This window comes from Pleurodeles waltl, chromosome 5, assembly GCF_031143425.1.
Source record: "Pleurodeles waltl isolate 20211129_DDA chromosome 5, aPleWal1.hap1.20221129, whole genome shotgun sequence".
Taxonomy (NCBI): Eukaryota; Metazoa; Chordata; class Amphibia; order Caudata; family Salamandridae; genus Pleurodeles; species Pleurodeles waltl.
In genome coordinates this window covers 733,555,514-733,582,026 of record NC_090444.1, presented here as the reverse complement: position 1 = coordinate 733,582,026, position 26,513 = coordinate 733,555,514, and the positions used below count along the sequence as shown (strand labels likewise).

The window sequence follows — 26,513 nt, the reverse complement described above, 5'->3', positions numbered from 1 at the left end:
CTTTTTTGTTATACTCTGGTTTTGTCTTTCCCTTTTTCTTACTTCCTAGCCGCACGCCCTTTAGCACACAGGGGGAACTTTGAGACCGCCACTGCCTGAGATCCGGGCTCTGGAGGGGAATCACATTGCTCCTCTACCGCACTGCTCACCTTCTGAAGACCATTGAGTCCCTGACCAATGTTAAACTCTTATCCCTAAATGTTAGGGGACTTAATTCCCCCAACAAGCGGAAACGAAAGCAGGGGCTATCTGCTCCAGCAAGACGCTGATATTATATTTTTGCAGGAATCACACTTACTCAGGAAAGACTGTCAGCACATGGCCCACCCCCGTTACCCTTGCCAACACCTGGGATTATAATGATTTTAAAATATCCAGGGTTGCCATTCTCTTTAAGAAAGAGTTCTGTTGTAAGCTGCTGAGGACCACCAGGGACCCAAGAGGGCAGTTTTTAACCCTAACCGTAAAAGAGGAAATTCCATCTGGACTTTCCTTAACCTTTATGCCCCAAACCAAGCACAAATATGTTACTGCAAGGGATGATCAATGACCAACTGGGCGCTGCCAGGGGAGACCCTAAAAGAGCGGTGGGGGAGCTTGGCCCCATTTGTGGCAGTAGAGTTGAAAAGATCCCTTATAGAGCTCCAAGTTGGAAAAACGCCAGGCCCAGACATCTTGCCGGTCTCTTTTTATAAGCTTTTCTTCCCCCACTTGAAAGGCCACCTGCTTGAGCTTTATAACTCATTCACAAACTCTACTGGTCTAACACCAACAATGTCGGCAGCCAAGATTGCGCTCATCCCCAAGCAAAGGCAAGAACCTCACCTTTTGTGCTTCCTATCGGCAATTTGCATTGCTCAACACAGATGCTAAACTTTACATTAAAATGCTGGCTAACAGACTAGAAAGCCTGTTGCGGGGGGCTGAATAAACACCCTTTGGTTGGCTTCATTAAGCAGAGACAGGGATCCAACAACATCAGGTGCCTTGCTCACGTAGTTGAAAATGCCCAGATACATAGCATCCTGGCTTGCCTTCTCTTCCTTGATGAAAAGGCATTCAACTGAGTCAGCTAGGCCTTCCTGCATGCGGTCCTACAAAAGACTGGGCCCCAGTATGATCAGTAAAATCATAGCTTCTTATGTTGCACCCCTTGCTATTATACGAGTCAACAACCAGGCCTCCTAGCCTGTTGCTCGCCAGAGGGGCACCCGGCTGGGTTGTCCTCTAGCCTCTTTGCTTTTTGCCCTTGTGGTGGAGTTCTTGGCCATACGATTAAGACAAGATCGAAATATTGCTAGCACCCCCTTTGGGGAGGGTGGGGGAGGCAGCAACACAAAGTCCTGCTCTTTGTGGAGAACTTGTTGCTGGTACTGATGGAGCTGGAAACCTCTTCTCGCAGATGTCCAAACGCTGAGCACCTTTGAAATGGTTTCAGGCTATAAAATTAACTTGACAATCTCAAATACTTTTCAATTCCGCAGCAACGAATTCAACAACTGTCAAGACTAGCGCCCTTCCAGTTGGCGACCCACTCCATACAATACCTCGGCCTTACCATCTCTTCTACCCTGGAGAGCTGGTTGCGGGCCAACTGGCTGCCGCTTCACAGGGCAGTCCTGAAGGAACTTCGAAGATGGAAGCCCCTTTGCATCTCCTAGCTAGGTCAATCAAATGTAGTGCAAATGAACATCCTCCATCAACTGTTGTACCTCTTCCGGTCACTCCATACCCACTTTCCCAAAATTATATCAAATGCATACAAAGGCACCTCCGGTCCTTTATCTGAAAGGAAAAGCAACCCCACATAGCTAACACCCTCCTGGATGCTGCCTAGAAACCGCAGAGGCCTGGGGACGTAGAAATATAGAACAGATTGGTGATCGAGAGGGGCCTAACCCCACTTCCCTCCCTGAATACCCAGATAGGCCACAACCCCAGCTTTATGCCAGCCCTCCGCCTGGGTTCCTTCCTTGCTTGGGAGCAGAGGGGGGTGACTGCAAAACCCTGCAGAATCTATTTCACAGGCTGATCATCAAGCCATTCGAGTACTGTAAACTTGACTTTGACATTCCCAACAAACTTAGATACCGGTACTTCCAGCTTCACCACTGGGCCTTCTTCCCCCGCAATACAGTGGACCCCACACGACCCCTCATGCCCGTCAAGACCTTTGTGTGTGGTTTAAAGGGATTTCACCGCCTTATCGCCAAAATGTTGTGCTCTACAGCATTCACACTTACTTCCACAACACCCATTTCAGGCTAAAGGGGAGCTGGATATCACTAGGGGCATCTCCCAGTGACTGGGAACTCCTGTGAGACGGGATCCCCAAACCTAAAGGAGCATTACCCAGCAATAAACAGTGTATCAGCTCATGCGTCAGTGGTACTACAACCCTGCACAATTACATTCTATGTTCCCAGCAACCACGGTCACCGGTTGGAGATGCTGCACGCAGATCGATGACTTATAACATATATGGGGTATGTATTTAACAATGGCGATTGTGTTCTTTCCATCGCCATTTTCTGGAAGGAAATCCTGGGCCATATCCCATACCAGCAGACTAATTCATAATCATTTTGGGAATACACCCAGTTACGCTAACAGCACGACCCATGCAAACTGGTACCTCGTCCACCACAAGACAGGAGCAGCGAAATAACTAATAGCCTTAGCCTGGAAGACCAGAGCTGCCCCTTCTGTTGTGGTTTGGTATATACGGCTATGGCATGTCCTGACTATGTAACAAATGACGAATAATCTCATTCTCTGAGAAGAGATTTACATGTCTCTGGCAACCCTTGATCAACTAAATGTCTTGAATAGAATATCTGTGCTTTAGGCCACCTAGGATCTTAGCCCTTCATCTGTTTGATAGGTGACTATCCATGGCAGTATGATGGCACCCCCTGACACTGATGGGTGGTGGAGGAGTGGTGGAGTGGGGGGTGGGGAGTTGGGGTGTCTTCACCCACTATCCACCTGCAGGCCTAGAACATTCGCTGGCATCATATAAAGAGTAAAAAAAAAATAAAAAAATAAAGTTACCTCCGTTTTAAGAAGGAAATCTGCCTCCGAAGATAACTGTTTTTGAAGTATGGATCAAGAAGGACATTCTGAGCTTCCACAAACCTTGTCTAGCAAAGAGACATATCGCATTCTCAGGCAGGACATGGTCACTTCAATTGAGAACTGGAGTAAAACCCTGCACTGGTGCATAGTGGCAGAAAGGATGACAGACAACAGCCAGGGCTGCATAGAAGGGTTTGGAAAAGTATGGGAACTAGGATCATATTGGTCTTGCCTGAGGCAATGACAGAAATGTGATGGTAACATTTGGTTTGTGTATAAGGTGGAACAAAAAAAAAAAAAAAAAAACACACACTTATGATGGTTAGTGGAGCTAGTGAATGCTGTTTTTTTTATAGAGCACATGGAAAAGTTACTTAATGTCTGCGTGTGTAAGAAACTCTAATAATTGCTAACAACAAAAAAAAAACAGCCATAAACACAAACAGAAGAGATTTGGAGCCAAGAGACTACTTCAACAAATAAAACTAAAATCATATTATTAAGCCGCAATGTGCGAAAGAATCTTGCCTTTGAAAGATATAAATTCTTGATTAACATGACACTGTGCTATCGCATACTATGAAAATATATTTTGAATATAAAATCACAAATACTGGCCTAGCCCTATTTTCTAGGCATTGTAGGATTAATCTCATATAGACTAATTATCGGACTGCTGCCTTGCCTTGTAGCATTACTGTCATACTGACTAATTACCTGACTGCTGAGTTACAAAGTTAACAGTAATACTTACCAAGGCTCATCGGTAGGTTCCCAACACACCAAACAAACACTACACGTAAAACACATAGCTCGGTCATCTCCTGAGGAGGCGGGCTGCAAAGGAAAACAAAGAAAACATTTGTGGGCTTTTCTAGGAGCACAAGGTGGTAAATGAAAAAACTCCCAATGAGGTAAGTCATTCTTTCCCTTTAACCTTTCCCTTCTCGTATTTGATGGATATACAGAACTCTTGTTATAAACTCCTAGATAAACTGGCTAATTTGAGTACTGTCGACATAAACTGTTCCATTTTCGGCTATCTCACTGCTCACACAGATTTGTGAGAAAGCCAAATGTCACACTGATTATGTATCATAGTTTTCATTCCCTTTCCCCTTTTAAATTACTAACCCAAAGTCTACCTCGGCTTCATTATAAAACTAGAGTATCTCAGTTATCGCATTCGAACAGCTATACATCAGGGTATAGGAAACAATAAAACATTTATTTTAACTCTGCAACACAATGATTTTGATATCAATTTGAAATATAGCTGCACAGGCTCTCTCATCAACAACCAAGTGGGAGAGTGATCAACACTTTGGTAACACTGGTGAACTTTATTGCATTAACCTGATTATTTGTACACCCATTTGTCCCATCTGGCTTTCAATTCCAAGAAACATCTTTGAACTCCATTGATGTTTTATCTTTATTTTGTCATACTTATGTAAGGCAGCCTACCAAAATGTTTTAAAGCAAATTCAACAAAAATGTATTAGGTGTATCTGAAAAACAAGTATAAACCACATACAATGTTTTAAGTTATAAAATGACATACCTATTTTATAATTTTGCAGCAATTCTGTCCTTCCAATACTCCAAGACTTAGAAATATCAAACCGCAAAAATGAACCTCGGAAGCACCCAGATTTATACTAACAAAAACTCTGTATTCTCTCAAACATGTTTAACTCTGCAAATCATTTTCTATAATTAAAAATTAAAGTTAAAAAAAAAAGATGAACTCTGCTGCACCTAATGAAAAAAAAAAAAAAAAAAGACTCTTTTCTAGAGTCAGTGAAGTCTTCTTTAGCACCAAGAGCTAGCTTAGATACTTAGGATTATTATTTTGGGTCTCTCTGTAAAAAGTCAGCCAATAAAGGAGTGAAGAAAGGCAATGTTGATTATGAAGCTGGCGAGGATGCCCTCACTGAAGAGCTACTGTGACAAATAACATTCCATCTCCAGAACAGGACTCTTCCAAGATTCTTAACTTTGGAATAAATTTCAAAGCAGTTCATGGGGAAAAGCATAATTAAAGCTAATCACCTTGCTGGATTTTTGTACGTTTTCATAGAGATTTTCACTTTTGAATGACTGACCAACTAACATGACAGCCATAGCATCGGCATCCACCATTAGGAATACTAATACGAGATGTCAATTTGTTCTAGATAACAGTCCTGCAGAGCTGGTTCTAAAACAGAAGCAACATATGATTATAATCTTTGTTACATCGGTTATAGATGAGACGTAGGTCTTACACGTCCTTTTTCTCTACATACACGCCAGCTTAATTATCGGGGAGCAAGACACAGCACCCCCAACACAAGAATTTATCCAAGAGAACTGTTCGGTTTATAGATCGCACCGTAAAAAGATTTTGGATCCATACGTGCTGACTTATGAGTACTCCCTCACGAAGACTCGGGGATAATAGTGTTTTGCCCCCGTCACGTGATTCCCACTACTCTTTCTCTACTGATCGTACATTATCTTGAAGAGTTTTACTTGATTAGGATAAGCCATTTATTCATGGTAACACCTTACTTATACTTTGCCCTGAGGAAGTCAATGAGATTAATTTCTCGGAGACGAAACACGTGATGGCTGTTGGATGTTGTTGTGATGACCACATATGGAATCTTTCTGATGTGATGAACATGTATGAAAACCTCGCACAAGAATAAAGACACTGAACTTTAACTCTGTTTGGATTATATATTGACTCTCCGAAGACCAAGAACCTAACTGCACAGACTCTTATCTTATTTCATACGAGTGCCCTGGCCTTTTGAATTAATCTTGCAGTACTAACTCGGTGCAGAAAGTAATGTTAATAACAATTCCCCATAATTCACTGTGTTCATATACACGTCTTCACTTTCAAGTGCAGTATAATAATCAAGCTCGGAAACAATATCAGGTGTAATAACATCACTCATTGAAATTTTAAACACATTTGGAATTTGAATGACGTCAGTAAGACCATATATATCAAATGGTATTTTAGCCCAAACAATACAAAATGGAATCAGAACTGCTGAAATGTTCACAAGAGACAAGTCTCTTCGAACCTTATGGGAAAATAGGTTAGGTGTCAAAACCTCATCCACTGGCTCAACTGCAGAGCGTTCAGGAAGATAATGACCATTTACCCCCAAAAAAGGAGACAATAGCAAAACCAATCCAAAGCAGAAAGGCAAGTAATGTCCATATTATCCACAGATAACACCATGGATAAATGAAGTTATTGTTTTTAAGCCACATGAACAGCTCATGTCTTTTTGATACAGTTTCAGTTGCAGATGCAGATGAGTTAGAAGAAAAGTCATCAACGTCAATGAAAAAATCAGACACAGTCTGTGCAAACAGGAGCCTGTGCAGACCTGGCAGATGGACCCATTTGTTGTGGTGGTTCATAGTAGACTATATCATCCATCTTAGTTGAATTGGAATATTAAAGTTGCACATCTCAAAGGTTTCCTTATGACGAAGTGGTAACAGGAATCAGAAGAAGCTCTTCGTCCACCCTCTCCATGCTTGAGGAAGCAACTGCAGCATTGGTACGTGTAGAAGCATTATTTACTGCTTGAAGAGGTATATCCTGTCAGGTACAGAGAGAGGAATGGGTGATACCCAAAGAACCTCTTGGTCTACTGTGCAGGATCGGCCACGTGGTGCAATGTGATGGTATCAATTGAAACAAATCTGTTCTCTTTGAAACAAGGCAGCGATTGTAAGATGACAGTTCTGCTACTGTGCATTCCCAGGACTGAAACTGGTGCTCTGTAGGATGGGCCAAACTCCCTTTTCACAGCAAACATTTCACAAACTAGATCCCCGACTTTAGGAATCCAGCCTGTAGATGTTGTTGGCAAATGCCTTATTCCTTAGGTGACGGCAGAGGCAGATGAATTCTCATCACAGAATTGTTGTAGCTCCTGTACAACAGACATGTTCATTTATGCCAAACGGTGTGTCTGCCGCCACCACCCCAGGGCCATCAAGATCTGAGACATACACATGATGCACAAATAGAACCTCAAAGGGGGTGCGACCTCCCAAGGACCTTCTGGGAAGATTATTTCGATTTCTCTGGACCCCATATAGGTGATGAAGCCAACTACGGCCTGAACCTAATACACTGGTAAGGACTGCTTTAAGTCTGAGTTTCTCCTCTCCACAATGCTATTTCCCTCGGGATGATACGCTTAGGAGTAATGGAGCTGAACAACCACCGTCCCCCTTGTGTCCCTGAATGCCCTGGAGGAAAATGAAGGCCGCTGGTCCGAGTGGAATGCTACATGCGCATATGTACCAATAAAGACTTGCCCATTTTTAATAACATTTTTAATAACAGTCATAGCAGCAGCTGACCGTTGTGGCCATACCCACAGGAATTTAGAACAGGCATCAACAGTGACCAAAATGTATTTGTGTGCACCATCAGGTGGTGAGGAAACAAAATGGTCCAGGTACACACACTAACGGTCTGCTGGAAATTAGGAGGGATGTCTGTGGTGGGCAATTGATGGTAGACCCTTTAATTTGCTATATGGAATGGTTGCAGTGCAATGTTTTTGGCACTGAGATGGTAGGAATATTTTGCTGTGCATGCTTTTGGTAAAGGCTTGCTATCAGCCAAAGCTTTCTCAGCAGCCAGCGCCTCAGCAACAGAAGGTGTAGCTACTACACACTTGGCAGCTTCATCCATGAAAATGTTTCCTATAACATGTATTCCTACACCTTGATGGCCCAATGTATGCACTACATGAGTGTTTGATAGTCTGCCCTGAAGATCAGCTACCCTCCCACCCTTTTTATGTTTCTTTTGGAATCTCTAAAGCTGTTCAAGCACCAGTGATTTAGGCTGGGCACGACAGTACGAATCACACACAATTAGCGTTGGGTGGTTCGGATCTGTATGTTCCAGTGCCAAGACAAGAGTCTCCTATGGTCTGCCTGTAGTTATTTTGAAGTTGGAAGTTACCATCCCTCATCACCCCGCTTACAGCTGTGCAGGCGACTCAGTATTGATGTTTAGTACCTACCACTGGTTGTGCTGAACCATTCGTGTAAATGATAATTCAGTATTGGTCAAGTGGTAATATGTTAGTAGGTGTGGAGTAATCCCGTTCGTATTAGAGGAATTCTTGTGTCTAAAGTTTTGGGTCAAAGATATAATCAACACCAGTGCTAGTCAGGGAGGTTGCCCATTGAATCCAACATCAACGTAATGCTTTGGCATTCACAACACTGGCTTTGGTGAACGCCTCAAAGGCTACCAGCAGGGTAACAACAATAATGTGTTTCCCTTAGGCAAGTGGCCTCTCCTTGATTACGGCCATCTGTACAGCAGTCAGTATTTTTTTCGGTGGGTGCAAAACGTTGTTCTGTGTTTGAGTACGAGATTTGTATGCTATGGGTATGATGTCACCTTCATTAAAAGTGGCATAGGTGAATCCAATGGCACCAGCAATTATTCTGATGACCAAGTTTGTTTTGTTGTCACATGTGTTTAAGTGTTTCGCTTCTAGCATGTCCTGCTGCAGTTCTCTAAGAATACATGTGTGTTCTGCTGTCCAGTGTTTGCTTGAAAAATCTAGACAAATTAGGTCATAAAGTGGTTTGATGCTTCTGTATAATCAGGTATGTATGTCCTGTTAATATTAAAGAAACCCAGCAATATCTGAAGTTTCTTAATGGCATTCGGAGGTTGAAGTTGAGCGCATTTTTCTAGAAAGTGCAGGGCCAGGCTCCTGCCTTCATCTAATAGCTTTTATCCCAGAAATAGGACACTGAAGAAAGCAATTTTAGTTTTCGTAAAATTTAATTTGTAGCCCTGAGTGGCGAATCTTAACATAATCCGATCCATCCTGGCCAGATGTATGTTGAGGTCGTCATCTGCGAGATAGATGTCATCCACATAGGAAAATGCCGCAGGATCAATATCATGCAGTACTGATGGTTGGAAACACCCCAGGGCTGTTCTTATAGCCTTGTAAAAAGTGACGAAAATGCTTTGAGAGTCCAATGAACTAAAAGTGCTTTGATCTCGACTTTCAGGCACTAGATTTTGGCAGAAAAAAAAACATTTGAACTCTCCAAGGACGCTTTGTATTTTTTGCGCAATATGTTGCTGTGCACAATTTGTATTGCTTGAGTTTGTGTATGTATGTGTGTGTGTGTGTGTGTGTGTGTGTGCGCGTGTGTGTGTGTGAGAGAGAGAGAGCGAGAGATGGTTTAAGTGTCTGTAGTCTAAGACTATTGTACATGAATGGTTTGGTTTTGCAGCTGGGAATAGATGGTTATTCATTGCAGAGACGCAAGGCTCAATTACTCTCTGGTACTAGAGTTGTGTGAGAATCTCCCTCACTGGAGCTTTAGCCTCATGATTAATAGGATATTGGGTTTGAGGCTGTAGTGTGGACCTAATGGGTATTACATGGTAGGGGGAATCTTTATCCCACACCTCGAGATTGCAGTACAGTAGTATGGGGAAACACTTCTTCCAGCTGATTTGTTTTTGTCCATTCCAGAACAGAATCTTCGTGGGTGCTTCCCCATTATTGAGTGGACAGTTTGTGGATTAATTCCTGAAATGGCCAACTGATGAACAACTGGAGCAGCCCTTGCTTGGACAGTGTTCAAAGTCTTCATTACAAATTGTATCACATGTATATATATTTGCCACTAGCTCATTGTAAAGTGTGCGTACTTCAGCTACTGGCATAGCCTGCACATTGGAATGTGGTGTGTACATGTCAAATGTGGGTCACATCGGTCCATCATTACTTGAAGGACCTAATCTCACGGCTGTATTACATGTGGAAGGGAGCCACTGAACCAGTTTTGATGTTCTTGATAAGGGATAGGTATTTCGAAGTATGGATATGCTTGTTACTGTTATGGTACATTTGCTTTATGTATATGTGAAATGTATGTGTATTTGCATCAGTTTCAGGGAAGGTGGCCCAAGAGTAAAATATTTCTGTTCTATATGCATCGTGGGCTTCCAAAACAAATTTAACTTTCCTGCCTCCTTCTGTTAAGCGTCCACGCTTCCAAGGCCCTCCACGACCTAAGACCCACCTACTTCAACCACCGCATCACCTTCTACTCCTCCACCAGACCGCTCCACTCCCCTCAACAAGCATTAGCCATCGTACCCTGAATATGGAAGACCTCGGCTGGTGGGAGATTCTTTGCCTACCTCGCGGCAAAGAGCAGGAACACCATGCCCCTGGACCTCAGGCAGTCACCATCGTTACTGAATTTAGGAAGAACCTTAAAACCTGGCTCTTTGACTAGCTCAGAGGACAAACCCCCGTAGGGCCTTGAGACTCTTACAGGGGAGTAACTGCGCTTTATAAAACCTGATTTGAGTTGATTAGCTAAAAGAAACTGCGTGAGTCTATGTCTGCAGTTCTCCCAAATATTTACTGTGTTTGCCTTATTAAAGAATAGGTATCAGAGTTCGGAACACCAATGGGGGAAAATCCTTTTAAGGTTCAAGCTTGAACAAACTACAGCTGAGATAGGTTCTCCCTATTCAGTTGGGGAGGATTATCCCCAAGGCATCTCTGTATATTGGTAACTAGGGTACCTTCAGAGTGTGCGAAATAGAGATACTCAGAAGACCTGTAAAATTAGTGCCTACACCATCGCTGGTGGTGCTACGTTGTAAGGACCCTCGCATCTCAACAAGACTGCTTGATTTGGGAGGCAGCATCTCTGCTTGTAGGCCACTGAGTCACTCCCACACCAGTTGACAGCTGTTGGCCCAAACTTCCCGGCTCTCTAGCAGCACCTCACCCAAACCCAAACGGCAAAGGTGATTTGTGCCAGCCTAGCCCATGGAACTCTGAAGACTAGTCAGGGAAATAGTGGTGAACAAGCCTTTTCATTTTCTCTCCAAAATACAAGTCTGATATGTCACATGTATGTCGTGGCATGCTCCGCTGCAGATTCACATGCTATGCACAGGTCCTGCCATCTAGTGTTGGGCTCGGAGTGTTACAAGTTGTTTTTTTTCTAAGAAGTCTTTTCGAGTCACAGGACTGAGTGACTCCTCCTTTTCGCCTCCACTGCGCATGGGCATCGACTCCATCTTAGACTGTTTTCCAGCAGAGGGTAAGGTAGGAGTGATAGAGTCTAAAGAAAGAGATGTCCATGCAATGGAATAGAGGTGTATATACATATGTACAAATTTAAATCTAACTTAAACAGCTACAGGCTCCCGGGGAGCAGGAAGGGCGCATGTGAATCTGCAGCGGAACATGCCATGAACAGATGTACACTGGGTAAGTGACATTTTCCGTTCAATGGCATGTGTAGCCGCAGATACACATGCTATGCATAGACTACAAAGCAGTTCTCCTCCCGTAAGCGGTGGTCAGCCTGTGGGAGTTGAAGTTGTTTGAAATAGTGTTCTTAGTACAGCCTGTCCTACTGTGGCTTGTTGTGTTGCTAACACATCTACACAGTAATGCTTGGTAAATGTATGGGGGGTTGACCAAGTGGCTGCTTTACAGATTTCTGTCATTGGTATATTTCCTTCAAATGCCATTGTTGCTCCTTTTTCCTAGTGGAATGTGCTTTTGGTGTTATTAACAGCTGTCTTTTAGCCTTTAGGTAACAAGTTTGGATACATTTCACTATCCATCTGGCTATGCCTTGGTTTGATATAGGATTACCAGTATGGGGTTTTTGGAATGAGACAAACAACTGTTTTGTTTTCCTGAATGATTTTGTTCTGTCGATGTAATACATTAAAGCTCTTTTAATATCTAATGTATGTAGTGCTCTCTCTGCCACTGAGTCTGGCTGTGGGAAGAAGACTGGAAGTTCCACTGTTTGATTTAAATGAAAACAGTGAGATGATCTTAGGTAAAAATTTAGGGTTTGTGCGAAGTAACCTTATGTTTGTGTACTTGTATAAAGGGTTGTTCAATAGTGAATGCTTGTATTTCACTAACTCTTCGTAATGAAGTGATTGCCACTAGAAATGCTCCTTTCCAAGTTAGGAATTGAATCTGACAGGAGTGCAAGGGTTCTAAGGGTGGACCCATGAGTCATGTAAGTACAATATTAAGATTCCATGAAGGTACTGATGGCGTTCTTGGAGGTATGATACGTTCTAGACCCTTAATGAAAGCTTTGTTGACAGGCACTCTAAATAGAGATTTGTTTTGTATATTTTGCAAATAAGCAGAAATTGCTGTGAGATATATCTTAATAGATGAAAAAGCTAAATTTGCTTTGTGTAGATGGAGTAAATAACCTACAATGTCTTGTATGGTTGCGTCTAAGGGTCTTATGTGTTTTGCTTGGCAGTAGAAAACAAATCTTTTCCATTTGTTTGCATAACACTGCCTGGTGGTAGGTTTTCTTGCTTGTTTAATCACTTCCATACATTCTGATGGAGGATGTAGATATCCAAACTCTGAGATTTCAGGAGCCAGATTGCCAGATTGAGCATTGCTGGATTGGGGTGTCTGATCTGTTGTTTGTTTTGTGTCAACAGGTCCTGTCTGTTTGGAAGTTTGATGTGTGGTACTATTGACAGGTCTATCAATGTTGTGTACCATGGTTGACGTGCCCACGTTGGTGCTATAAGTACGAGTTTGTTTTGACGCAGTTTGTTGACCAGAAATGGAATGAGCGGGAGAGGGGGAAAAGCGTAAGCAAATATCCCTGACCAGTTGCTCCATAGAGCATTTCCCTTAGATCGGGGGTGTGGGCACCTGGACGCAAAGTTTTGGCATTTTGCGTTGTGGTTGGTGGCGAACAGATCTATGTCTGGTGTTCCCCACTGGCAAAAGTATTTGTGAAGCACTTGGGGGTGAATTTCCCACTTGTGCGCTTGTTGGTGATCTCGGCTGAGGCAGTCTGCTAATTGATTGTGAATCCCTGGAATGTATTGAGCTACCAGGTGTATGTTGCTGTGAATTGCCCAATGCCAACATTTTTGGTGCTAGAAAACAAAGTTGTGATGAGTGGGTTCCTTCTTGTTTGTTTAAGTAGTACATTATTGTCATATTGTCTGTTCTGACAAGAATGTGTTTGTGAACAAAAAGAGGTTGAAAAGCTCTTAGTGCTAGGGATACTGCTAGCAGTTCTAAGTGATTTATGTGAAGTTGTTTTTGTTTGTTGTCCCATTGTCCCTGAATGTTGTGATTGTTGAGATACGCTCCCCATCCAATCATTGGTGCATCGGTTGTAAGAATGGCGTGAGGCACAGGGTCTTGAAAAGGCCCCCCTTTGTTTAAAATTGTGGGATTCCCCCATCGAAGCGATGTGTGGTTGGCGGTCTATCAACACTAGATCTTGGAGATGACCATGTGCCTGCAACCATTGTTTTGCAAGGCACTGTTGTAAGGGCTGCATGTTTAATCTTGCGCTTGGGACAATGGCGATGTATGATGCCATCATACCCAACAGTTTCATTAAAAATTTGACAGTGTACTGTTGGTTTGGCTGGATTTTTGGCAATATGCTGTGGAATGATTGCACTCTTTGTGGACTTGGGCTTGCAAGTGCTTTTTGGGTGTTTAATGTGGCTCGTAAGTACTGCTGAATTTGTGTTGGTTGTAGGTGCGATTGTTGGTAATTTATTGAGGAACCCTAGTGTGTGTGTAGGGTGTTTATTACATAACGTGTGTGATGTTGGCACTGTTTTTGAGTGTTGGCTTTTATTAGCCAGTCGTCGAGATATGGAAAGACATGTATATGTTGTCTTCTTATGCATGCTGCAACTACGGCAAGGCATTTTGTAAATACTCTGGGAGCTGTTGTTATCCCGAAAGGTAACACTTTGAACAGGTAATGTTTTCCTCACAGGTATCCTCTCGATGATCCGGAGATAAACACTGGTTACAATCCAGATGTTGATCCGTGTAGGGATACTTGGCGTGGCACCGAGGGCAGAATCTAAACGGGGTCTGGTCCATGAGGCTTTGACAATACTTTTGGTCGGGCCGACCAGGCCCAAGTTGGGCTCGGGTGCCCCAAAGGGCAAGTAGAGACCTGTATCCGCCGGTACAGAGGTGTCGTTGATGGATGATACGCGATCGAAAACAATACCGAAGAATTTAGAGGGTTTGTAATATTTTTCCGACTCGAACAACCGGAGTGAAGAGAAACACTTCCAAACCCGATGGGGTAAAGAAAACAATCTAAGATGGAGTCAATGCCCATGCGCAATGGAGCCAAAAAGGAGGAGTCACCAGTCCCGTGACTCGAAAAGACTTCTTAGAAGAAAAACAACTTGTAACACTCCGAGCCCAACACTAGATGGCAGGACCTGTATATATGGAAAATGTCACTTACCCAGTGTACATCTGTTCGTGGCATGTAGATTCACATGCTATGCATTGCTTACGCCATCTAGTGTTTGGCTCGGAGTGTTACAAGTTGTTTTTCTTTCGAAGAAGTCTTTTCGGAGTCATGGGATTGAGTGACTTCGCCTCTCGGGCATCGACTCCTGTGTTCGATTATTTTCCCCCAAAAGGGTGTAGGAAGGAGCGGTAGAGTGTAAAAATGTAAATGTACTATAAAATGAATAAGTAAAACAGATGTCCATGCAAATGTAAATGTATATACATATGTACAAATAATAAACTGCAACGACTACAGGCTTCCGGGGAGGAGGGAGGGTGCATTTGAATATTCAGCACTAAATGCCACAAACAGATGTACACTGTGTAAGTGACATTTTCCGTTCTATGGCATGTGTAGCTGCAGATACACATGCTATGCATAGACTATAAAGCAGTTTGCTCCCCAAAATAATACAGTGGCTAGTGAGTTTTTGAAATCATGTTTTTAGGACAGTTTGACCAACATTGGTCACACAGTAATGATTTGTAAATGTATGTAGTGTAGACCATGTGGCAGCTTTGCATATGTCTGCTTTGGTATGTTTCCTAAGAATGCCATAGAAGCACCTTTATTCCGAGTGGAATGTGCTTTAGGTGTTATTAAAAGTTGACATTCTTCCTCAATGTAGCACGTTTGAATACATTTAACAGTCCATCTAGCTAATCCTTGTTTAGCGATAGGATTACCTTTATGTGGTTGTTGAAAATAAACAACAAGCTGTTTAGTTTTCCTAAACTCTTTTGTTCTATCCACATAATACATTAGAGCTCTTTTAAGATCAAGAGTGTGGAGGAATCTTTCTGCAGTTGAATCTGGCTGTGGGAAGAAGACTGGCAATTCCACTGTTTGGTTTATGTGAAAAGGTGATAAAACCTTTGCAAAAAGTTTGGATTCGTTCCAAGTACAACTTTGTGTTTGTGTACTTGGAAAAAAGGTTCCTCGAGAGTGAATGCTTATATTTCACTTCTCAATTAAGTAATTGCTACTAGGAAAGCAACTTTCCAAGTTAGAAATTTAATCTCACAGGAATGCATGGGTTCAGAAGGTGGACCCATTAGTCTTGTGAGTACAATATTGAGATTCGAAGCAGGAATTGGTGGTGTTATATGTTTTAGTCCTTCCATGAAGGCTTTGATAATTGGAACTCTAAAGAGAGGTATGTTGTATAGTCTACAGATATGCTGATATGACAGCAAGATGGATTTTAATAGACAAGAAAGCTAAATTTGACTTTTGTAAATGAAGTAGGTAGCATACAATATCGTGTATTGATGCTGTAAGTGGGTCAGTATTTTTAGATTGACAGTAATAAACAAATCGTTACCATTTGTTAGCATAGCATTGTCTAGTTGTAAGCTTGCGTGCTGCTTGCTTGAGAACTTCCATACATTCTAATGGAAGTTTCAAGTATCCAAATTCCATGACTTTAGGAACCAAATAGCTAAATTTAGAGCACTGCTATTGGGATGTCTGATTTGTCCCTCGTTTTTTGTCAGCAAATCTGGTCTGTTTGGAAGTTTGTAGTGAGGTACTACTAACAGGTCTAGGAGTGTTGTGTACCAATGTTGTCGTGCCAACATGGGGGCTATGAGAATCATGGTGAGAGATGTTTGACACAGTTTGTTGACCAGAAATGGAAGTAGTGGGACAGGGGGAAAAGCGTAAGCAAATATCCCTGACCAGTTGATCCACAGAGCATTGCACTTGGATGGAGGGTGTGGGTGTCTGGATGCGAAGTTTTGGCATTTTGAATTTTCGCTTCTTGCGAATAGGTCTATTTCTGGTGTCCCCCACTTTTGAAAGTACTGTTGAAGTACTTGAGAGTGAATCTCCCATTCATGTATCTGTTTGTGTTCTGCTTAGGAGACCCGCTAACTGATTGTGTATTCCTGGGATGTATTCTGCTAGTAGATGAATGGGATTGTGAATTGCACATTTCCATATTGTATGGGCTAGAAGGGACAGTTGAGATGAATGTGTCCCACCTTGTTTATTTAGGTAATACATGGTCATATTGTCTGTTTTTATCAAGACAGTCTTGTGTTTGAGAAGTGGTTGAAACACTTTTAGGGCAAGAAACACAGTTAATAATTCTAAATGGTTTATGTGATAATTTATCTGTTTTGAATTCCATTCCCCTTGAATGGTAAGGTTGTTGAGATAAGCTCTGCAACCTATCATTCCTGCATCTGTTATTGTAGTGTAAGGCACAGGGTCTTGAAACGACAGCCCCAACATTAAATTGCTGAGATTCTACCTGCGCGTTTGGCGGTCTAACACTAGATCTTGCAATTAACCCTGTGCTTGAGACCATTGCTGTGAGAGACACTGTTGTAGTGTTCTCATGTTTGGTCTTGCATGCGGTACTATTGCTATGCAGGACGCCATCATTCTCAATAGTTTCATGATAAATCTTAGTGTATAGTTGATTAGGCTGCATTTGTGGTATGAGATTTTGCAAACCTTGTATCCTTTGTGTATTTGGATATGCTAATGCTATTTGCGTATTGAGAACAGCACTTAGGTAAGGCTGCACCTGTGCCGGCTGAAGGTGGGATTTTTGGTAGTTGAGAGTGAACCCTAATTAATGTAGAGTTTCTATTGTGTACTGAGTGTGTTGTTGACACTGCATAAAATTGCTCGATTTTATTAGCCAATCGTCAAGATAAGGAAAGACGTGTTGCCTTCATAGGTAAGCTGCTACTACCGCTAGACATTTTGTGAATACTCTTGGAGCTGTTGTTATGCCGAATGGCAGAACCTTGAATTGGTAATGTATTCCTGCTATCACAAACCTTAGGTATTTTCTGTGAGCTAGATGGATGGGTATATGGAAATACGCATCTTTGAGGTCTCATGCAGTCATGTAATCTTGTTTTTGTAGTAGTGGAATGACATCCTGCAGAGTTACCAAGTGAAAGTAAACTGACAGGATATATAGATTTAGTGGTCTGAGATCTAAAATGGGTCTGAGTGTGCCATCCTTTTTTGGGAATGAGGAAGTATAGTGAGTATACCCCTTTTCCTTGTTGAGATTTTGGGACTAATTCAATTGCCTCTTTTAGTAGTCGCAACTGTACTTCTTCTTCTAATAGAACATTGTGTTCTGGGGACAACCTGTGATAACATGGAGGAATGGTTGGAGGGGTAGAAATCAATTCTAGGCAGTAACCATTGTGGATAATTGAAAGTACCCACTGGTCTGTGGTGATATTTTGCCATTGGGAGAGGAATTGCTGCAGTCTGCCCCCCCAGCAGGAGATGTGTGGGGTTGTGGCGTGCTTAGTAAGTCACAGTTTTGATGGGGTAGTGACTTGTTTGGGGACAGGAATTTGCCTCTGGCTTTAAAGTGTTGGTCTCAATATAGGAGCCTCTACATCCCCCTCTCTCGTACTGCTGTTGCTGCCCTTGTTTACACTGGGAGGTAGAAACGCTTCTAGCTGCTGTATCTGCAGCATCAAGGGCAGACCGTATTTGGGTATTACTTATGGCCTGGCCCTTCTCAACAATTTGTTGAGCTCTTTTGTGGTGCTCTTTTGGCAGGTGTGGTAATAGCTCCTGCATCTCGTCCCAGTGGACTCTATCATACCTTGCTAGCAAGGCTTGTGAGTTTGCAATTCGCCATTGGTTAGCTACTTGTGTAGCTACCCTCTTGCCAGCAGCATCGAATTTCCTACTCTGTCAGGGGAAGGGGCATCCCCTCACGACTGACTATAGGCCCTTTTTCTAGCGGCACTCACAACAACTGAGTCTGGAGGTACCTGGTGGGTAATATAAGAAGGGTCTGTAGGTGCAGGCTTATATTTCTTATCAATGCATGGTGTTAAAACCCTAGCTTTAACTGGCTTACTGAATATCTCATCTGCATGTTTTATCATGTCAGGTAGCATTGGGAGGCACTGGTAACATGAGTGCGTGGAGGATAAGGTATTAAAAAGGAAATCCTCTTCCAAAGGCTCACTGTGCATAAGTACCCCATGGTATGCTGCTGCCCTAGAAATGACCTGTGTGTATGCAGTAGTGTCTTCTGGTGGGGAAGGTTTGGAAGGATATAAGTCTGGGTGATTAGCAGGTATAGGATCTGGATCATACAGATCCCAAGGATCAACCGTATCACCATGAAAATACATCTGTGAATGAATTGGTGAAAGCAAAGGTAGTGGGCTAGTGGGTGGTGGTGAAAAAGAAAGTTGTGGTGAATGCGGGGGAAAAGTATGCATTGGTAATGGCTTCTCCTTCCATTTGAAAATCTTTGCTGGTAGTGGAGCAGTATCTCAATGTTCCTGAAAAGCCAACTTTCTTTTAGTCTGTAGAGGAAGTGCAGTAATTATTCTGCCAGTCTCTTTACAGATATGGATCCTTGATTGTCTCTCATCCATGATTTCAAAAATGGGTTGAATCTCTATGTCCTCAGAAACATATTCAGATGGTTTGGATGACTTAGAGGACTGTTCTTCATATGATTTGGAGCTCTGCTTATGATGGCTTAAAAGTCCTGGTTCTTCTGAATAAGAAGACTTTTTAGGCCCGAAGATGACAATTTTTTCGGGTCTGAAAATACAGCCAATTGTACCGGCTCCCGGGCAGGATGATGAGGCTTTGACTCTTAAGAGGGTAAACGCTGACTCAGTTCGGAAGTTGAGCTTTTGGTGGACTTGCTTGACTCTGGTATCAAAGGAGATGTGGCCTTTTTCGGTACCGAACCGAAGGTCACTCGAAGAGTATTTTCTTGCAAGTCGAACCATGGCTCTCTGGCAGTGGTGCACCCAAGGCTTTCGAGGACTTTTTAGGAGTGAGCGTAGGGGCAGTCGTACTCACGTGCAGACCGGCAGTGACAAGTCTATCTTCCTACGACTCTTCTTTGGAGTCAGTGTCTCGGATGGAATCTGCAGTCTGCGCCTGTTCTTCCTCCATAGATTCGATATACTCGGTACTCTTCTACGCCATTTCCAGTCTTCTGGCTCTCCGGTCCCACAGGGTCTTCTTGGATCGAAATGATCGACAGGCCTCACAATCCTCTTCTCAGTGATCCGGAGAGAGACACAGATTACATACAATGTGTTGGTCTGTGTATGGAAATTTTGCGTGGCATCGGGGACAAAATCAAAATGGAGTCCGATCCACCAGACTTCGACGTGGTAGGCCCAAACAGGCCTGAGTTGGGCGCTCGCGCCCAGAAGGGGGAATTTCTATTTTCAACAGTACTATCAGTTCGACTATGGGTGGAAACTCGATCGAAACAATACCGACTGTCAAAGAAAGTTATCTAAGGTTTCTGATTTGAAATCTCGGAGCGAGAGGAAACACATCTGAACCCAACAGCGGAAAGAAAACAATCTAACAAAGGAGTCGATGCCCATGCGCAGTATGACCGAGAGGAGGAGTCACTCGATCCCGTGACTCCGAAAAGACTTCCTCAAAGAAAAACACAACTTGTAACACTCCGAGCCCAACACTAGATGGCGGAAGCAATGCATAGCAAGTGTATCTGCAGCTACACATGCCATCGAACATATATATATATATATATATACACACACACACACACACACACACACACACACACACACACACACACACACGGAAAATGTCACTTACCCAGTGTCCATCTGTTCGTGGCATGAGATACTGCAGATTCACATGCTGTGCACATCCCGCCATCTAGTGTTGGGCTCGGAGTGTTACAAGTTGTTTTTCTTCGAAGAAGTCTTTTTCGAGTCACGAAATCGAGGGACTCCTCCCCTTTCAGCTCCATTGCGCATGGGCGTCGACTCCATCTTAGATTGTTTTCCCCGCAGAGGGTGAGGTAGGAGTTGTGTATATAGTAATAGTGCCCATGCAATGGAGTAAATATGTATGTACATAATGTGTTTAAAAGTGATATATTTACAAATTTACAAATGTAAAAGTCAAATTTTTCTCAACTTAAAACGGCTACAGGCTCCCGGGGAGGTGGGAGGGTGCATGTGAATCTGCAGCATCTCATGCCACGAACAGATGTACACTGGGTAAGTGACATTTTCCATTCGATGGTATGTGTAGCTGCAGATACACATGCTGTGCATAGACTAGTAAGCAGTTATCTCCCCAAAAGCGGTGGTTCAGCCTGTAGGAGTTGAAGTTGTTTGAAATAAAGTCCGTAATACTGCTTGTCCTACTGTGGCTTGCTGTGTTGTTACCACATCCACGCAGTAATGCATGGTAAATGTATGAGGCGTAGACCATGTGGCTGCCTTACAGATTTCAGTCATTGGTATGTTTCCTAGAAAGGCCATGGTAGCACCTTTCTTTCTAGTTGAGTGTGCCTTTGGTGTAATAGGCAGTTCTCTTTTTGCTTTTATATAACAGGTTTGAATACATTTAACTATCCATCTGGCAATGCCTTGTTTAGATATTGGATTCCCTGTATGAGGTTTTTGGAATGCAACAAACAATTGTTTTGTTTTGCGAATTTGTTTAGTTCTATCTATGTAGTACATTAGTGCTCTTTTAATGTCTAATGTATATAATGCTCTCTCAGCTACAGAATCTGGTTCTGGAAAGAATACTGGGAGTTCCACTGTTTGATTTAAGTGGAACGGTGATATGACTTTAGGTAAGAATTTAGATTTTGTTCGTAGAACTACTTTATGTTTGTGTATCTGAATAAAGGGTTCTTGTATAGTAAATGCTTGTTTTTCACTTACTCTTCTGAGAGATGTGATAGCTATGAGAAATGCTACTTTCCATGTTAAGTACTGTATCTCACATGAGTGCATGGGTTCAAAAGGTGGACCCATAAGTCGTGTTAAGACAATGTTGAGGTTCCACGAAGGAACTGGTGGTGTTCTTGGTGGGATAATTCTTTTCAGACCCTCCATAAATACTTTTATGACTGGGATCCTGAATAATGAAGTTGAGTGCGTAATTTCCAGATAAGCTGAAAGTGCGGTGAGATGTATTTTAATGGATGAAAAAGCTAACTAACTTTTGTAAGTGTAGTAGGTAGCTTACGATGTTTTTAGCAGATGCGTGTAATGGTTGAATTTGATTATTATGGCAGTAATAAACAAATCTTTTCCACTTATTTGCATAGCAATGTCTTGGGGTTGGTTTTCTAGCTTGTTTTATGACCTCCATACATTCCTGTGTAAGGTCTAGATGTCCGAATTCTAAGACTTCAGGAGCCAAATTGCTAGATTCAGCGATGCTGGATTTGGGTGTCTGATCTGTTGGTTGTGTTGAGTTAACAGATCTGGTCTGTTTGGTAGTTTGACATGGTGCACTACTGAGAGGACTAGTAGTGTTGTGTATCAAGGTTGTCGTGCCCAAGTTGGTGCTATTAGTATGAGTTTGAGTTTGTTTTGACTCAATTTGTTTCCTAGATTTGGAAGGAGTGGGAGAGGGGGAAAAGCGTATGCAAATATCCCTGGCCAATTCATCCATAACGCATTGCCCTGAGAGTGAGCCTGTGGGTACCTGGATGCGAAGTTTTGGCATTTTGCGTTTTCTTTTGTTGCAAATAGGTCTATTTGCGGTGTTCCCCGCCTTTGGAAGTAAGTCTTTAGTATTTGGGGATGAATTTCCCATTCGTGGATCTGTTGGTGATCCCGAGAGAGTTTGTCTGCTAACTGGTTTTGAATTCCAGGTATGAACTGCGCTATTAGGCGAATGTGGTTGTGAATCGCCCAATGCCATATTTTCTGTGCCAAGAGACACAACTGTGTCGAGTGTGTTCCTCCCTGTTTGTTCAGATAATACATTGTTGTCATGTTGTCTGTTTTGACAAGAATGTGTTTGTGGGTTATTATAGGTTGAAATGCTTTCAGCGCTAGAAATACTGCTAGTAGTTCTAAGTGATTTATGTGAAGCTGTCTCTGCTGAGTGTCCCATTGTCCTTGGATACTGTGTTGGTTGAGGTGTGCTCCCCACCCTATCATGGAGGCATCCGTTGTGATTACGTATTGAGGCACTGGGTCTTGAAAAGGCCGCCCTCTGTTTAAATTTATAGTGTTCCACCATTGAAGCAAGGTGTATGTTTGGCGGTCTATCAACACTAGATCTTGAAGTTGACCCTGTGCTTGTGACCATTGTGATGCTAGGCACTGTTGTAAGGGCCGCATGTGCAATCTTGCGTTTCGGACAATGGCTATGCATGAGGACATCATGCCTAGTAGTTTCATCACTAATTTTACCTGTAACTTTTGTTTTGGGTGCATGGCTTGTATTACGTTTTGAAATGCCTGTACCCTTTCTGGACTTGGAGTGGCAATCCTTTTTGTTGTGTTGATTGTTGCTCCTAAGTATTGTTGTATTTGACACGGCTGTAGGTGTGATTTGTTGTAGTTGAGCGAGAAATCTAGCTTGTGAAGGGTGTCTATGATATACTTTGTGTGTTGTGAACACCGTTCTTGCGTATTGGTTTTGATTAACCAATCGTCTAGGTACGGGAACACATGTATTTGCTGCCTTCTGATATGAGCTGCCACTGCTGCCAGGCATTTTGTAAAAACTCTTGGCGCTGTTGTTATCCCGAATGGCAACACTTTGAACTGGTAATGTACCCCTTGGAATACAAACCTTAAGTACTTTCTGTGGGAAGGATGTATAGGTATATGGAAATACGCATCCTTGAGGTCTAGTGTTGTCATGTAGTCTTGTTGTTTGAGCAATGGGATCACGTCTTGCAGTGTCACAATGTGAAAGTGATCCGATTTGATGTACATGTTTAATGTTCTGAGATCTAGTATAGATCTTAGAGTTTTGTCTTTTTTTGGTATGAGAAAGTACAGGGAGTAAACTCCTGTTCCTTTCTGATGAATTGGTACTAGCTCTATTGCATCTTTTTGTAACAACGCTTGGACCTCCAGTTGTAAGAGATCCATGTGTTGTTTGGACATGTGTGTTTTCGGTGGGACATTTGGAGGGAATTGTTGAAATTCTATGCAATAACCATGCTGGATAATGGCTAGGACCCACGAGTCTGTTATTTCTTCCCAGTTGTTGTAGAAATTGGTTAGCCTCCCCCCCCACTGGTGTTACGTGTTGGGGATTTGTGACATTGAAGTCACTGTTTAGTTTGTGGAGTTTTGGGACTCTGGAACTTCCCTCTACTCTTTGGGAACTGTCCTCCTCTATATTGTCCCCGAAAACTTCCCCGCCGATATTGACTTTGATAAGTGGGTCTTGTTTGTGAGGGTGAGGGTTCTGTGCTCTGTCCCCGAAACCCCCCTCGAAAATGTGTTTTCCGAAAAGTGCCTCTGCTCTGTGGGGAGTAGAGTGCGCCCATGGCTTTGGCCGTATCTGTGTCCTTTTTAAGTTTTTCGATAGCAGTGTCCACCTCCGGCCCAAACAACTGCTGTCCGTTAAAGGGCATATTCAGGACCGCTTGTTGTATTTCCGGCTTGAATCCTGAGGTTCGTAGCCATGCGTGCCTCCGTATGGTCACTGCTGTATTTACAGTCCTAGCAGCTGTGTCGGCTGCATCCATTGCTGAACGTATCTGATTGTTCGAGATACTCTGGCCTTCCTCCACCACTTGTTGTGCTCTTTTTTGGAACTCTTTGGGCAGGTGTTATATGAAATGTTGCATTTCGTCCCAATGAGCCCTATCATATCTCACCAGCAATGCTTGGAGGTTGGCAATGCGCCATTGGTTGGCTGCCTGTGCCGCAACCCTTTTCCCTGCTGCGTCGAACTTGCGACTTTCTTTGTCTGGAGGTGGGGCATTTCCTGAGGTGTGTGAGTTCACCCTTTTGCGAACTGCCCCTACTACCACTGAGTCTGGTGTTAATTGCTGCGTGATGTACACAGGGTCTGTTGGTGGCGGTTTGTACTATTTGTACAGGCGCATCATAAAGAACCCAATGCGTTGGGATCATCCTGACTCATCGCTGTATGAGTTGGGGACTGCATCATTGGTGGAGTGGCTACCGGTGATGGTTGTGGTGAGCGTTGTGGAGATGGTGGCGGAGTCACTTGTCTTGCCACCTTTGCCTGTGGCTGCTTGTCTTTCTCTTGGAAGGCAAGTTTTCTTTTCATTCTGATTGGAGGGAGAGTACTGATCTTCCCTGTGTCTTTTTGAATGTGGAGCCTTCTTTGAGTGTAATCTGGCTCCCCTGCCTCTAGTTCCTGTCCGAATCGGTGTCCTTGCATCTGTGAGGACAGGCCCTGTTCCTCTGTGTAGGAACTCGATTTCGGTTCTGAAGCCGGATGTTTCAGTATGGAAACTTTTTCGGCAGTCTTTTTCGGCTCTGAAGATACTTTTTTGATTTTCGGCGTGCTGATCTCTCGATGCCGACTCATTTCGGTGCCGCCATCTCGGTGTCGAGATTGCTCTGACCCGGTGTCTCGGGGTCGAGTCTGCTCTGTGCCGGTATCTCGACCCATGCATGCCCTTTTTCGGTGCCGATGGTCGGTCACCTATTTTTCGGGTTAAGCCATGGCCTGCTGGCGTTGGCGTCCCCTGGGCTTTAGCGGTTTTTACGTGAGTTTTGTGTTGTGACATCTTACTCACGGTTTTCGGCATCTGTTCGGGATCGACCTCGTCCGAGTCCGAATCCACGATGGAGAAGGTTTCTTCCTCTTCTTCCACATGTTGTTGGCCTGTCGGCGCCGACGCCATTTGTAGTCTTCTTGCTCTTTGGTCTCTTAACGTCTTCCTCGACCGAAACGCTCGACAGGCCTCACAGGTATCCTCTTTGTGTTCTGGAGACCAACACAAATTACAGACCAGATGCTGATCTGTATAAGGATACTTGCTGTGACATTCGGGGCAGAAGCGGAATGGGGTCCGTTCCATTAGCCTTGAAGACGCACGTGGTCAGGCCGACTGGAGCTCTTCAAAATTCGGTGTCGATCTGTTGGAACTAACCCGATACCGAACGCAAACAATACCGTCGAATTTTCCGAGATTTTAACTAACTTTCCGAAACGTGGAGTGAAAAGGAACACGTCCGAACCCGATAGCGGAAAGAAAACAATCTAAGATGGAGTCGACGCCCATGCGCAATGGAGCCGAAAGGGGAGGAGTCCCTCGATCTCGTGACTCGAAAAAGACTTCTTCGAAGAAAAACAACTTGTAACACTCCGAGCCCAACACTAGATGCCGGGATGTGGACAGCATGTGTATCTGCAGCTACACATGCCACTGAACATATATATATATATATATATATATATATATATATATATACACACACACACACACACACACACACACACACACACACACACGAAAGAAAAGACAGGATAATTTTCAAATTATTTATTGAAAAGACTGCAATCTACGATAAAATGCATGATCTGCAATGATTAGAATAATGAGGAATAACCAAATAAGGATTGTGAATATCAGAGATGTAAAAATGAACAACTCCAACATATTGCAATAAACATGAACATATAATTCCTATCTAAAGCCTATTTTCAAGCCCCTAGCAAGAGCATGGCGGTGTAAGCCCAAGCTGTCCGTGCAGTGCCCATGAGAAGCACACCCCTCCCAGTTACCTTAGTAAAAGGTCGGGCCTCCAGTCTGCAAAACAGGCTCCAGAGAGACACAAAGGGGGAATTCTGCGGCAAACTGACATGCAGTGTAGATGGAAAGTCCTGGCTGGAACACCCCAAACGCCCTCTGTCCTACAAGGTATTTATATAAGACACATGTTTTGTTCTTGCAAAATAAGCCTGATGCGGGTATGTACCTAAGCATCAGACGGTCCGTGCAGGCTTGTGGAGGCAATACCAAAATATTATCCTGTGTACTTCGCATTCTGTTCTTGACAACCCGGGCAAAAGAACACAATGAAAATATGTCATGCATAACACTAATAATATCGCAGAATTGCAAGTGATTATGAAAATAAAACATCACTACTAAAACAAACTGTGCTAAAATAAATAAAATAAAATAAATGAAAACAGGGCATATTATCTGAGTGAAAGGACAAAGGCTGAAAGCCTAAGCTAAGCCAAATACGGTGTCCAGAGTAAAGAGGCGTAGAGTGGTGCAGTACAGAGGTCAGTGGCAGAGAGTGCAGTGTTGCAGAGTAGACGGTCAGAGTGCA

General features: G+C 43.1%; 1 protein-coding gene across 4 annotated transcripts in view; it reads right to left on the bottom strand.

Annotated features, from left to right (window-relative positions):
- BIRC6 (baculoviral IAP repeat containing 6) overlaps positions 1–26,513 on the bottom strand; it is a 1,722,273-nt gene that overhangs the window by 1,557,904 nt on the left and 137,856 nt on the right. For all 4 annotated transcript variants that reach the window (XM_069234691.1, XM_069234693.1, XM_069234692.1 and 1 more), the window contains exon 6: positions 3,833–3,915. In XM_069234691.1, the coding sequence (XP_069090792.1) occupies positions 3,833–3,915 (83 nt within the window). The remainder of the gene's footprint in view (positions 1–3,832; positions 3,916–26,513) is intronic.